Raw genomic sequence first — 15,768 nt, 5'->3', positions numbered from 1 at the left:
TGCCACTCCTGAGTATATCTCCAAAGTAAATAAAAGCATTATTTTGAAAAGATCTACACACTCCATGGTTCCCAGCAGCATTAGTTAGAAGAGCCAAGACATGGAAGCCACCTAACTGTCCAATGACAGATGAATGTTTAAATCAGAGGCAGAATACCACTCAACCATAAAAAAGAAATTTTTCCATGTGCAACATCATGGATGGACTTGGAAGGTATTACATTTACTGAAATAAGACAGACACAAAAAGACAAACACTGTATCATATCCCTTATATGTGAAATCTACAGAAAAGAACAAACTAACGAATGTAACAAAAACAAAATAGACTCACAGATATGAGACAACAAAAGAGCCATTACCAGCGGGGAGAAGGAGGCGGGGACGGGTAAGCTAAGGGTAGGGAATTCAGAGGCACAAACTACTACGTATAAATTAAACAAGCTGCCAGGATGTTCTATAGAACATGGGGAATATAGTCAATATTTTGTAACAACTATAAATGGAATGTAACTCCTTTTTTGGAATATAACTTTTAAACTGTGAATCCCTATGCTGTACACCTGAAACATATTATTATACAGCAACTGTACTTCAATTTAAAAAGCAGTCGGGGGAGGAGCAGGCTTGGGGCTTCACGAGACAAATCCTAGTCCAAGCAGAGCCCTTCTCAACCATGTGTCCCTGAGCGATAACATCATAAATAACACCTGCCTCAAGCTCCCCTCTCCCTCCAACAGACAGCAATTCATTTTAATTCTTTAAAAAAAATAAATAAATAAACACAGCTTTGGTGTGGAGCCCTGTACCAAGGTCAAAGGACAAAAATCTCCAGGACTGACCGAGCCCCATAGCAACCATTGCCATGAGCCTCTGGATCTAAACCAGTCACTCCACTGAACCCATATTAGGTAAAATATCCATCCTATTACCACCTTATAGCATCCTAACCAATCACCTAATGCCACCCTTCCAGTAGGAATTTTTTCTGTCTTGAGGCTATAAAAATTGGCTACTGGCCCACAAAAGGGACGGCTCTCCCATGAGCTGGCCCACTGCTCTAACAGCGTCTCCCACTGTAACAAACTCTAGTCTCCTCTCATTCCATCTCATGTCTGGAAATTCTTTTCCAACCCACCCACAGACCACAACATTTGATTTCCCCTCCCCACCTTCCTAGTAGTCATTTTCCTACATAATTGAAAACTCTGGGCTATCCTAGGATTTCTTGAAGTTTCAACCCATTCTTAAACACTTTTAGCAAACAAATGAATCCCCACTTCCCCAGCATTCAGAATGCACACATTTTGTAAAAAGACGTTAGAGTGAGGCCCGGAAGAACCTCCCTTCTGGCAGAGCAACCGCTTGGCCACCTTACATAATTGATCCTTGGGCTTACATATTAATATGTGCATATATTTGCATAGATCACATACCTTTTGCCGTTTAATCACAGACCGAAGGGGCAGAAGCAAAGTTCGACTCCAGGCAGCTGAGAATCCTGAGGCCAGGAGAAGGCAGGCTGGCTGGCAGGCCTTTGCCGTTGGTGAGGTTCTCAGGTGATGCTGACAAAACCACTCAGTAGGAAGCAAAGTTCAAGTCTGATAGCCCTGGAGCCTCTGCAACTTCTGTCTGAGGGCCGCCTGGTCTCTAGGAGTTTTTCCACCTCACAGGACTATCAGACCATCACTGAATCAAGCAGACCTCAGTGGCCACTGTCCTCAGGGTCTTTCAGGCTCAGGTGTCATCACCTAGAGGTTTCTCAGATGCTCACGGGCCAAGGACCCAGGCTTCCTTTGGGTCTCCGTCTTCTTCCTCCTCGTCATCTGCCTCCCTATTCTCCTTCTTCCACCTCCCAGCTCCTCTCCCAGCTTAGCAGGCCTCCCTGGGTGCCAGACCCCAGGTGTGCTACCTTATTTTTGCCTGCGAGGAACCTTACCTCTCACCCCAGGGCACGGCATCTCTTGGTTACAAGTTCCTCCTCTTCCAGGCAGTCCCACTGTTTATCCTTACACATCCTCACCTGCGTGGTTACCTGATTAAGATCAGGCTCCTCTATCCTCACAGTTGTTTGTGCCACGAAGTGCCATGCAGATACAAGGACCAAATACAGCCTCACGACAACCTTCAGGTTGGTCCCCTGAGTAGTGTCCATTCACAGATGAGAAAACTGAGGCTCCCTGAGTGTCAGTGGCTTGCCCTAGGTCCTTGGGGTAGTCAGTGGTAGGCCAGAGTCTGTCCCTTCCACTGCTCGGCCACCCTGCTCCTCATCATGGCTCTGCAAAGTTACTTTTTGTCCTAAGACTTCATGTGTTTGCACTTGCCTGACATCATTTCCCTGCAGAGGATGGGGGTGGGGGGCAACCTCAGAAGTCTGAACTGAGTAGGGGAAGTAGATGTTATCCCCGGGTCCTATGCGGCCACTCCAATGGACAGCCCAGAAGAGTCAGCGCTAAGTCTGCTGCAATGTCTTACCACCAAGGGGGACCATGAATATCACCATGCCAGTCACTAGGAACCAACAAGTCCAAACCTTTCCGTAGGGTTCCTGACCGGGTCTTTCCTTTCACCAAGAGCGCAGACGTTTGGCGGGGAGCAGGGGCTGCGCTGGGTTCTTGCAGCCTAGGCTCTTCATTGCTGCGTGTGGGCTTTTGCTCTAGTTCTGGCGAGCGGGGGCTAGTCCTTAATTGTGGTGCTCGGCCTTCTGGCAATGGCTTCTCTTGTTGGTGGGGCACGGGCTCTAGGGCATGTGTTCTTAAGCAGTTGCACATGCAGGCTCAGTAGTTGTGGGTCCTCGCTCCAGGGCGCAAGCTCAGTAGTTGCAGCGCTAGGGCTGTACTGCGCAGGCTCAATAGTTGCAGGACACGCAGACATAGTTGCTCTATGGCAGGTGGGATCTCAGCTCCCGCAGCAGGGAGCGAACCTGCGTCCCCTGCAAGGAGGATTCTTAACCACTGGATCACCAAGGAAGACCCCCAAAAGCAAACTTATAAATGCTAATATTTCGGGGGGGAGGGGGGAAATGATGAGAAAGAAGAAAAAAGAACTAAAGAAGCAGCAGCAAAAAGATAAAAGGAGACTGTAAGACGCTTCCCAGCTATTGGCCCTTCTCATCAGTCTCAAGCATAGCTGTAAAAGAATGGGTGCCTTTCTCTGCCTATTACCTTTATTCCTGGTCCCCCAGATTTATTGCCTGCACCAAGTAGCAGCCATCATAAAACTCTTTTCAACAGACTGCTATTTGAATTGCAAAAGTATGACTATCCAAGAACATATAATCTAGTACAAAGTCAATATGATAGTATTACCCAGCAATTTCTGAAAGGCAGCTTATTTGCATAGACACCTGCCAGGCAGAATGGAAATCCCATCTGGGCTCCATGTCTCAGTGTGGTGATGGCAGTAAGGACGCGCCACCATCACATCTTACTTTTAATTTCACAGGCAAGAGGATACATTGACATCTTGTGAACTGCAGGAGGAAAAACTCCCGGGCCCGTTTCCACCAAGTGAACCATAAACACTTCTAAAAGCATCTTGTGTAAATTCTCTCCCTGAGAATGTTGCTGAATATTCCCTGCATTTTTGAAAAACGGTGCGTAGATAAAGATATTTCTCTGGAGGATTTACATTTTTCTATCAGTGCAGAATGGCTTTCACTGTGAATCGGTGCTTTCGTGCTTTTCTCCCCATTTTCTGCTGCCCTTGGGGGCTGGAGGGGTTGCTGCAGTAAGAGACGTACCGGCTTCCTCAGTGTCTGCATCGTCCCCCTCAGTCTCCTTTTTCCGCAAGCTTTTCAATGTTATCTTGGCCTCTTCCTGCCTTTTCTCTGACCTGTACAATGTGTGTCTAGTAATTCCCTCCTTTCACTCTTGTCCTCAGCATTATTTACTGCCTATCCACTTTAAGGTTTTCTTCTGAGACTTAGAAACTTCACCTTTAACTTCATCTCCTGTTTGCTGAGTCCTCATCCAGCTGCCTCATGGCAAACTGGCCTGACTTCTCAGGCACCATTATTTAACCCTCTGCCCAGCTCCGATTTCTACCTAAGACCATTAAGGACTTCTACATGTGTGTCCTTCACATTTACTTCCCAGATTATTCTGTAAACTACCATTATTTTTTACCTCTGCTTGTCCTGCTGATCAATCTCAGCTTGAGAGGCCATGGTGTGATGGGGCCACAGTGCGGCATTAAACTTGGAATACGAATGTCTGGGTCCATGTCCTCCCATCACCATGGTGTTGGGTGGGACAGTCACTCCTGGAGTCAGGCATGGCTGTGTGGTTTAGGTTCTTTCAGGCTGGAAGAGGGCACCCAATGCATGACCTGAAAGTACAAGTGGCCTCACGAAGAACTGAAGACCAGCTCGTGATTGTACTTGATACAAAAAAAGCACCAATAGCTCATATCTGGTGTCTTGGTTCCAGAAACCTTGGCATCCTCCTCATGTCTTCCATCCAAATGGCCCTGCTGAAGGGACCTGGGTCGTTTCTTTACCTTTTATCTTACAACCTCCAGACTGGATAGAATCGGCTCAGCTACTGATGCCGGGTCCAGTCAGTTGTGATCGGGTAGCACAACTGACAGGACTCACAAACTGGGATCGGCTTCATGCCGAAAGCACTGCCTGTTACCCATTCCCCAGGAGGGGAGACAGCCGTGGCCAGTACTGAGAGAAGCCTGCCTGGAGGGGGATTCTTGTAACAGCAATCGTCAAGCTCCCTGAGAAAGAGACCCAGTGGTCAAATGAATCTGGCAACAGCGCATATGACCTCCTCCTATTTAGAAACTCACAGTGGGCACGGGTATGTCAAAGGTGGGGATAAACCCTACAAGAAACAACTCGACTTGAGGCAGTATTTCCCTGGTAAACTGTTTATTATGCAACATCTTAAGGATACTCAGTGGAAGAGACTTTGACAAGTACTGGTTTAGACCTCCTGACCTATCTACTGCCAAGAGCTGTCACTCTGTCCTAGACCAGCCGCTCCCAATCCCTGTGCAATGCGACACCCGGGGACATTTGATCAGAGAGTCGGCTGATGGCATCCCTGAGAATCTAAATACTTTCGTGTGGGGAGAAGTCTGGAGATTCAAAATGTAACCGCTTTCCACGTACTAGAGCTTTAAATAATAACAGTTCTATATGTTCCATAGTATAATAGCATTTACTGAACAGATAGTATGCACCAAGCCCTAAACGAGTGTGACTTTATTTTTTTTACCCTTGAATCTACCCTGCCTAATAGATATTGCCATCAATTTATGAGAAAATTGAAGCTTCATCACGCTAAGCAATAAACCCCTGATCACACAGCTGCAAGGGATGTGCAAGGCTGAGGAGTCAGAGCCCTCTGATTCCTAGAACTGAATTCCTGGGTCTACAAAACATGCTTCTCCCAGGAACTTTCTCTCTTGGTCTGAAAGTTCCTGTTACCGGTGGGCAGTCAACAAACCATAGTAAAATGAACAAAAGCTACAAAGGATCTCAAGGTCCTTTTCAGCAAAAACATCCCCAAATACTGCAATTCATGGTTGTGAAAAACAAATAATAGCAAATACCTGGAGAACTGCATGGCTCAGATTCACGTAAAGACTCGATATTAATACTCCTTTGTTTGTGCTAAAAACTCCTCTTTAATTAACACGGTACCACTCTTGGCATTTAGACCTCAATGAACTCCTTCGTTTACACTGGGCTTCCCCGTTGGCTCAGTGGGTAAAGCAGCTGCCTGCCAATGCAGGAGATGTAAGAGACACTGAGGTGGGAATATCCCCTGGAGAAGGATATGGCGACCCACTCCAGTATTCTTGCCTGAAAAATCCCATGGACAGAGGAGCCTGGTGGGTTACAGCCCAAAGGGTCGCAAATAGTCAGACATGACTGGGCAACTAAACACAAGCACAAGAACTCTTCCACTTACAGTCTGGTTCTGCTCAATGATAACAGCACTTATATATACAATAACCTATCAAGCCCAATATAACAACGAATTTAGGTCCTAAAAAGGACTGAGGAACTAACGGGCTATCTAGAGATCCTACAATAGAGCTCTCTACCCAAGAAAATTCCTTCACATCAATGAGACTGCATTCCACTGAACAGTTTCTGTCACTAGAAATCACTTCCCAAGACCACATGCTCTTTCCACGGGACGATCAGGAGATGGTACAAAGGGTTCAGGAATTGGCTGCAGCTAAGAAATTCCACACTTAAATCTGAAAACTGTCCAGGATAATTTTCCCACTTTACCTCAAATCAGGGATGAAAAAAATACATCACACACAGAAGCAACGCCTTACTCCTGGCACTCAGGTGTCTGGAATCTACAATGAGAGTATTACACCCAGGCTTTCAGAGTGCAGAGGCCATTTGGAAGGGCTTGACTGCCACCTCATGGTTAAAATGTGCATTACCATCCAAAGAGGGCCCACATAACCGCAGCCAAGCTCTAAGCCACTTCCTCCATGACAAGCGTGCTTATGACATCTTATGCCATGCCCCAATAAGCTAACAGAGGAAGACGATATTAAAGTGTCTGGCAATAATAGCCCTTGGTTGTGAATATAGTACTCTGAAAGACTGGTTTCTCCCAGGCAACCATACCTGATCTGATTATTGCTCTTAGTTTCAAAAAGCAAGTGTTTTTCAAATTCTCTCTCCATTGAGTGTGTATCAGAGAAAACTATATTGTAACTGCAAGGAATAGCCTAACACCAGGACTACTTTCTCTATTTTCTTTTCCACCCAACTTCTCTCTTCTCTTTCCTTCTTTCCCTCCCTCCTTCCCTCTTTCCTTTCCTTCCTTTCATCCTTTACTTCCTACATTACCTCTGTTTAAATTCCTTCACAAAGAAAGCCCTATATCCAATTCATGGCTTTGGGCAAGTTCCTTAACCTGTTTAAATATCCCAAAGAATGTTTTTTACGTCTGTTAAAAGATTAGAGGTGGGGCCCAACACATAATAAAATGGGACAGAGAACTCATATGGCCCACAAAGCCACTCTCACCTTCTACCATATGAAGTACACAGAACTGTCTTCAAGGAGTCTTTAAAACAAAATCTGAATCAAATGAAGCCTTAGCTATAACTTTCTATTGGCAGGCAGTAGACGAGTGGAACATGCTGAATGGTAACATCGCACTATGGATGCTGTAGAGGGCCTGGGAGATCCACCCACCACACTGCAATGGGAATATTGACCACTGATGGATCACACCAAGCTCCTCTCCAGGAACTGTCTTCAGCTGAAGAGAGCTGCCCTGCTCTAGACGACACCCCTCTGGAGAAATGTCGGTATTCAGGGATTCATTGCTATGAGGATCTCCAGCATTTACAATCAGCTCTACAGTGCCTCCCTGTGGCCTCACTTGCAATTGTGTTGCAGCTCCACGGCTCCCTCCACCCCAGTCTTGTCCCTTTACTTCCTTCCAGGTGTCCATCAAGGAGCATCTTCCCCAACACACCACCTGCATACAAATTTACACCCCATAGTCTGTTCCCCAGGGTACACGACCTGAAACATTTCTCCAGAGTCTCTTCCCAGCATAATAGCTCAGTTCTTCTCTTCAAAGTCAGGCCATTCCTCCTGTTGATATTCCCTTCAATGACTTCCATCTCATCACCATCAAAGGACAAGAGCCTTGCCATTTGAACACCAGGCCCATTACCTCTTTGACCTCATCTCCTCTGCCCCCAATACTGGCTTCCTGGCTGTTTCTCAAACATACTGGGTACCCTCCTGCCTCAGGACCTTTGCACATACTATTCTGTCATCCTGGAATACTCTTTGCCAGCTATCTACATTGCTTCCTCCTTTAAGTACTTTAAGTCCTGACTCAAAGGTGACCTCAACAAGGACTTCCCTGACCCTCTACCTAAGTGTGCTGGACTCTACCCACCCCCCAGAGCTCCAGAGCCCTCATTCCTGTTTTAGTTTTGTCCATACCATGCTTGTATCAACATCCAACACACAGTATATTTTCCTTATTTATGTTAATATCTGTCTCCTCCATCAGAAAGCAAGGGCCATGAAGGCAAGGATTTTTTTCTGTTCTTCTCACTTCGGTATCCCCAGAACCTAGAGTAGAAATGTACACAGTAGTTGCTCCATCAATATTTACCGCATAATCTGGTGTATAAATGTAGGACTATAGATGTGGAATCAGAAGACATGTGATCTTTAGGGAGGTCCCCTAAACAGTATCTGACTTTTGTCACATTAAAAAATGGGAACAGCTAAGTTGAGTTTATACAGATTATGCAATATACCATGAAAGCATCACATAATAAACTGCTAAATAATTGTAAGGTACAACTTTTCCTTAAATTGAATTGTCACTGACCTACTCAATTCGTATAATCTAGAGCGACCAGATTGCACACACACACAAAAGGTAAACATCTGACATTCAGACAGAAAATCCTGAAAATAGTCTGGTGTTCAAATAAAATATAAAAAGATTTATTCTAAAGCCATATCCCAAATGTACAAACAATGACATGCATCTCTTTCAAAGACTTAATAAAAAGAGCAGTCTTAACATTTTAAATTTTATAACAATTTGAAGACCTTCTTTTGCTCCCATCAAAAAGAAAGTCTGATAAAAGTGAATTACATAAAGTACCTAGTGTATTTTCTCATTTCTATAAAACATACTGTTTCTTTGTGAAATATGCAAATATAACATTTTATTATGAAATTGTTTTCAATGTCTAAAATTCTTGCTCATCTACAGAATCACATTGCCAAACACTTCTTAAAATGAGGTAAGAAGATAAATGCTGAAACCTTTTTTTTCCAGGCCATTTTTTTTAGATGTTTCTGCCTCTCTGACTAAACATGCAACATAGCCTTGACAATTCCTTTCATGTGAATGATCTTCTCAGTGGATACTCGGTATTTTGGACAAAGAACAGCAGCAACACCAATCATTTCAAAAGTCATGTTGTAAATCTTTTTAAATATTGTAAAGGTCTCAAATCAAAGCTACTGCTATAGTGATTCATTAATTCATTTACAGATATTTTAATAAATATTCCTAAACTCTAGAAGACTGTTGATAATCCTTTAAAGCAGGAGTCAGCAAATGTGTTCTGTAAAGGTCCAGATAATAAATATTTTAGGATTCTCAGGTCACTTGTCTGCTGTATATTCTTTTTTCTTTTAACTACTCTAAAACATAAAAATTTAGCTTTACTGTACTTCGTTAATTCCTTACTTAAAAAAATAGAAGTTGCTAGTCTCTACATGAGATTACTCAGTGTTAATAAAATGTAAACTTCACATTCTGCAATAAAATAAATCCGTGGTTTCCAACCACTAAATTGAAGGTTCATAAACAGTAAGAAGTGAATCTCATTGAGGGAGTAGGGGTGGCTGTCAGATACCCTTTTTAATCTATGACACTTTCCTATGGCTTCTTATTCATTTTGAACTGACTAATTCACGTGTGTCTTTACCCTTTTTTGCCTTTACTTTTTTTATAGGGGAAAAAAACTCTCTACTTGTGGCTAACCTGAAGTTTGCAAAATCAAACACTGTAATAGTTCCATGCTAAAAGAGGTAGATGGATACACACAGGTATATGCACTTACAAATATGTGCACAATGAAACCACTGTTTCATACATAAATGCTCTCCACAGCTAAGAAGGAGCCGGTGGGAACCAGCTAGAAGATACATAAAACCGTTCTAAAGAACGTTCTCATTTGTTTTTATCATATGTGGTTGCTACATGTGGGGAAAACATGATTTGCATATGAAATATATGAATATGACTTAAGGAAACAGCATGATTTATTCAGGTTCTGGATGACTATAACCTGGCGTTGACTATAAGGATATAACAGAGAATTCATTGGGACGAAGTTTGGACTCTGATAAGAATAAAACAGATCTATTTATAATACTGTTTGATCTATAACACAGTCCTATAGCTTGGTCCTAAAAACCACAACCGTGTGTGTGTGTGTGTGTGTGTGTGTGTGTGTGCGTGTGCGTGCACGCATGGGTGTGTTGCATGTTTTCCTTTCCAACTATGAACAGTAGTGTGTGTGTGTACATTGCATGTTTTCCTGTCCAACTATGAACAGTGCTATGAACAAACTATGGCAAAGAAATGAGTTGTGATTTTACTTAAATATATCATTATCAAATTGGAAGCCTCTAAAATGATGATCTCATGGTATTCTACAAAAACACTTACAATTTCTAAAACTAAGAAAGTTGCAAACTTTGGCATCCCTAAGAAAAAAGCTCAATGATCCCAGTGAGCCCAGGCCCAATTTCTGAACTATAAAAAGTAAAGTTTTCAGTGCAAAAATAGTATCTTGATAAATAGCAATAACACAAAAATCAAACAAAACACTTAAAAGCTATAAAAGACGTAAGTAATATCCTGAAGGCATTGTATTGGCTTTTGTTTTTTTTTAAAAAAAAAAGGTGATTTGGGGCTAGGAGATAACAGGCTGTTTTACCTATTTAACTGTGAAGTAAGTCTGGGTGCAGGACTGCTCAAAAACTCCCTTTTGGCAAAAAGACTCAACAGATTTATAGCTCATCATGTTTTTTCTTAAATGGCCACTTTGGGTGTTGCAATACATGATCTGCAGCCTGAAGGACAAGGTACATAAATTCTTCGACATCAAAAGAATAGTTGGTAAACTTTGGATGCTCCCCCAGAGTTGGGTGGTGGCCCTGCAAAAATAGCAAAAGACAAATTTGTAAGCTGTTAAGCATGTGGTTTTCTGAACAAGAATAAAATTACTTCACTTTGGCCAAAAGCAACTATTTTAATTTATGCTACATCAGAGGCTGGCAATTTTTTTCAGTAATAGGCCAGACAGCATGTACTTTCTTCAGCTCTGTGGACCAGAGTCTCCACCACAATTATTCAACCCTGCCACTGAAGTGCTCAAGGAGTCATAGAAAACATGTGAATAGAAGAGAAGGACTGTGTCCCAGTAAAGCTTTATTTATAAAAACGAGTGGAGGGCCAGATATAGCCCACTGGTCTATAGTTTGCAGATCCTGTCTCTAAATAATTTAACAGATCTCTCTAGTCCCAAATTTCATGAAGGTCACTTTTCCACATAAAGATAGAGAATTATTAACTTCCCCTCTCCCACAAGTTTGCAAATATTAAAAACAATTCACGATTCCAAAGAACGGTTTTATCTTTGGATTGAAGCTTAAAGACAGGTTGCAATTTAATTAGATGCTTTAAGCCAATTAAAAAATAAAACAAGATGATTTTTGTCATTGAACTTTACCTTATCTTGAGGAAAGACTTTGTTCTGCCTTCGCCAAGTGATGTAGTGGACACCTCTCAGCCTAGCCAGGTCCAAGTAACAACGTTCATCTCCACAGTTGTACCTAAGGACACAAGGGCATCTGTACGTGGGGCTTTGGCCTGGGATTTTTGACCAATCCACAGTTCTTTGGGGAAAAAAATTCACCACCCAAATACGTCCTTGCAAAAGACTGTATAAACAGTACACAAGAAAGAGAGAGAGATTCATGTTCATAGCAGCATTATTCACAATAGCCAAAAGGTGAAAAGAATCTATCGACTGACGAATGGATAAATAAAACGTGGTATATAACCATACAAGGAATTATTGCTAATAAAAAGGCATGAGCACTGATCCACGCCCCAACATGGATGAACCTTGAAAACACGACACTAAGTGAAAGCAGCTGGTAAGAAAAAGCCCACATATTGCATGATTCCACTTCTGTGAAATGTTCATAATGGTAAATCTACAGAGATAGAAAGGAGATTAGTGGTTTCCAGGGGCTGGGAGGAAGATGGAATGAGAGTAACTGCTGAAGAGAACTGATTTTCTCTGGGGGGCAATGAAAATATTGTAAAATTGTGGTGGTGGTTTCACAACTTGGTCAATATCTTAAAAGCAATGAATTATATGATTTACATGAGTGAACTATAGTATGGTATATAAATAAAACTTGTTTATAGAAACACACACACACAAGAGTGAAACAGATTATTTTAAAAATATTTCCATAACTAAATCATCCTAACTTTCAAAAAGCAGAACAGGATTAAAGAATGGAGGAGATTTTTATCAACAGGTCTGTGAACTTGATATCAACTCCTAATAACCCCAGCTTTGTGCATAGGAACATGGCCTTGAGGTGGGTGGGTAACACATTCTCCAAAAGAAACTGATCCCAAGACTGTTGACCTCCAACGACTGAAATGTCTCAGTGACATTTTTTTCCTTCCTTCCTTTTCCTCTTTCCCCCCTCTTTCTCGGGGAGAAAGGAAGAACTAAAATAGAATCCACAATGATCTAGCTATTTCTCTAACATATATATTTATTTTTAAGGGTTTTTCAGGGTGTTGAAAGTTCATGACAAATCTTTTTCTAAATGGTCTCTCATTTGAATGCCAAGTTATTTTTGAAATACGACCACAAAATCAAGATATTTAGTTACAAGGGGAAGAAATCAGGTAACAGCAATCACCGTTGGTATCCAGAGTAGAATTATTAAAGGAGAGAGGTCCACGTCTCCACAACCAAGCACCGAGTTAGAGGAACGCTGTGGGAACATTACTTTCACCTGAGGCCTCAGTCTCCTGTGTGTGTATGGAATCAAACAGGCCCGTGGAATGGTATGGTGCCTGTGAGCACCAGGCAAAGAGGTTGGCTTATGTTTTGGAGCTGTGTTCTTCACTAGAAGTACAGATACTCAAACCTTCTCTCTCTCTTTTTAAATTGTGGTAGAAAACACATGACATAAAATTTGCCATCTTAACCATTTTTAAGTGTGCAGTTCAGTACTACATACAGCTCACTGTTACAACCAATCACCAGAACACTTTCATCATGCAAAAGTGAAGCTCTGTCCTCATTAAACACTTCACCTCTCCCACTAGTTCTTGACACCCGCCCTTCTACTTTCTGTCTCTATGAATCAGACTTCTCTACATACCTCATGAAAGTGAAATCATACAGTATTCGTGCTTTTCAGAGTAACATTTCACTTAACATAATGTCCTCGAGGTCCATCCCTGTCACTGCACGAGACAGGATTTCTTTCTTTTGTAAAGCTAAATAGTATTCCACTGGGTACGTGTGAGTTTGCATCACATTTCATTTACCCGTTCCATAGTCAAGGGGCAACTGAGTTTCTTCTACCACTTGGCTAATGAGATAACACTGCTATGAACATGGGCATGCGACACACAGGTCCTCTTTCCACACAACTACACTGATGGCAGAGAGAGACTTTCAGTGACAAGCACACAGGAGTGCACTCCGAGCAAGGAAACCACAGACTCACATCTCCCGAATCCTGCTGAGATGGGGGAGGAAAGGGTTATTTGCTTGCTAAGGGTGCTAATCGCAGTCTTCAAACTTGTAGGTCTTTTTTTCTTTTCTTTCTAGATGTATATATGATGTGACTTCTTTGTAATAATTAAATATTAAGCCTTTTGAGGCTCTGAATGAAAGTCTCAGCAAGCAGAAAAAGCATTATCAGCTGCCTCAATATTAAAGTATCCCCAGACACTTACAGTTCAAACACCGCAGCCCAGTCTGGAAGGAAAAGCAAATGGGTAAGACCAGCTCCATGCATTCCAATAAATATGTCTGTGTTATGCGTGATTCTCAGCTGATCTAAAAACCCAAGTTCCCTGTGAACATAAAGAACAACAAAAGAAAGGGGAGGAGAGGGAAAGTACTGAGTTGAGTAAGCTCACGATTCATGGTAACAACATTTATACAAGTGTCTTTCCCAGCTGAAAGTACATTTCCTCATGATATTTGCCAATTTCAAGCCTACTCCCATAACTAACGGCTTACTTAAGAAATAAACATTTTTCTAAGGTAAGCTTGCCTTTTTTAAAACTTGCATGTTCTTATTTTAGAAGGAAACTTTAATACCTGTCTTAAATGAAAAACTAATAACACATGACATAAAACTGTAAAAATGGGTATAATCAAGCTAAAAAGCATTATTCCAAGGTAGGTAGGTAACACTACAAGGCAAAGCTCTGATTCCAAGGCTCACTCACTGTTTAAAAAGTGGAATTAGCAAGCATTACTGTGATGTTATGATATATTTAGCAACCAACTGAAAACTATTTCCTTAAGATCATACAGGAACTTTTCAAAAATAAATTCTTGCTTGCATGATTTGAGTTATTCAGTTGACATCTGTGTACCGCTAAAATTATCTCAGATACCATGAGGGCATTTTCCTGCCTGTGCAACAGATGAATTCACAATTTTATGCGTGCTGGTCTTTGAATTCAAGACACTGAAAGATGTGCAAACTTTAAAATGAAAGTAAGAGGCAAAAGGTCCATGAATCAAGGTAAATTGCAAGTGGTTAAACAGAAGATGGTAAGAGTGAACATTGACAGTTTAGGAATCAGTGAACTAAAATGGATGGGAGTGGGAGAATTTAATTCAGATGACTATTATATCTACTACTGTGGGCAAGAATCCCGTAGAAGAAATGGAGAAGCCCTCAGAGTCAACAAAAGAGTCCGAAATGCAGTACTTGGGTGTAATCTCAAAAACGACAAAATGATCTCAGTTCATTTCCAAGGCAAACCATTCAGTATCACAGTAATCCGTTTATGCCCCAACCACTAATGCCAAAGAAGTTGAAATTGAACGGTTCTATGAATACCTACAAGACCTTCTAGAACTAACACCTAAAAAAGATGTCCTTTTTATCACAGGGAACTGGAATGCAAAAGTAGGAAGTAAAGAGATACCTGGAGTAACAGGCAAGTTTCGCCTTGGAGTACAGAATGAAGCAGGGCAAAGGCTAACAGACTTTTGCCAAGAGAACGCAGTGGTCATAGCGAACACTCTCTCCCAATAACACAAGAGATGACTCTACCCATGGACATCACCAGATGGGCAATATTGAAATCAGATTGATTATATTCCTTGCAACCGAAGATGGAGAAGCTCTATAGAGTCAGCAAAAACAAGACCGGGAGCTGACTGTGGCTCAGATCATGAACTTCTTATTGCAAAATTCAGACTTAAATTGAAGAAAGTAGGGAAAACCACTAGACCATTCAGGTATGACCTAAATCAAATCCCTTACGATTATACACTGGAAGTGACAAACAGATTCAAGGGATTAGATCTGATAGACAGAGTACCTGAAGAACTATGGACAGAGGTTCATGACATTGTACAGGAGGCAGTGATGAAAGCCATCCCCAAGAAAAAGAAATGCAAAAAGGCAAAATGGTTGCCTGAGGAGGCCTTACAAATAGCTGAGAAAAGAAGAGAGACAAAAGGCTAAGAAGAAAAGGAAAGAAACACCCATCTGAATGCAGAATTCTAAAGAACAGCAAAGAGAGATAAGAAAGCCTTCCTAAGTGAACAGTCCAAAGAAATAGAGGAAAACAACAGAATAGGAAAGACTAGAGACCTCTTCAAAACAATGAGAGATACCAAGGGAACATTTCATGCAAAGATGAGCACAATAAAGGACAGAAATGGTATAGATCTAACAGAAGCAGAACACACTGCAAAGAGGTGGCAAGAATACACAGAAGAACTATACAAAAAAGATCTTCATGACCCAGATAACCACAATGGTGTGACCACTCACCTAGAGACAGACATCCTGGAATGTGAAGTCAAGTGGGCCTTAGGAAGCATCACTACAAAGCTAGTGGAAGTGATGGAATTCCAGCTGAGCTACTTCAAATCCTAAAAGATGATGCTGTGAAAGTGATGTACTCAATATGCCAGCAAATT

At 41.8% G+C, this 15,768-nt stretch overlaps 1 protein-coding gene across 3 annotated transcripts in view; it reads right to left on the bottom strand.

Moving 5' to 3' along the window:
* EOGT (EGF domain specific O-linked N-acetylglucosamine transferase) overlaps nucleotides 1–15,768 on the bottom strand; it is a 55,766-nt gene that overhangs the window by 7,559 nt on the left and 32,439 nt on the right. For 2 of the 3 annotated variants that reach the window (XM_018038402.1, XM_005695753.3), the window contains exons 15-17: nucleotides 13,551–13,670; nucleotides 11,281–11,383; nucleotides 8,449–10,705 (exon numbers count right to left, since the gene is read on the bottom strand). In XM_018038402.1, coding sequence (XP_017893891.1) covers nucleotides 10,559–10,705; nucleotides 11,281–11,383; nucleotides 13,551–13,670 — 370 coding nt within the window. In that variant the 3' untranslated portion in view covers nucleotides 8,449–10,558. Of the gene's footprint in view, nucleotides 1–8,448; nucleotides 10,706–11,280; nucleotides 11,384–13,550; nucleotides 13,671–15,768 lie in introns of those variants that run through there. The other variant, XR_001917026.1, reaches the window with a different exon arrangement.

The sequence above is a fragment of the Capra hircus genome, chromosome 22 (genome assembly GCF_001704415.2).
Source record: "Capra hircus breed San Clemente chromosome 22, ASM170441v1, whole genome shotgun sequence".
NCBI classification, from domain to species: domain Eukaryota; kingdom Metazoa; phylum Chordata; class Mammalia; order Artiodactyla; family Bovidae; genus Capra; species Capra hircus.
The sequence above is the reverse complement of the archived record's forward strand: the minus strand, read 5'-3'. Positions and strand labels throughout refer to the sequence as shown.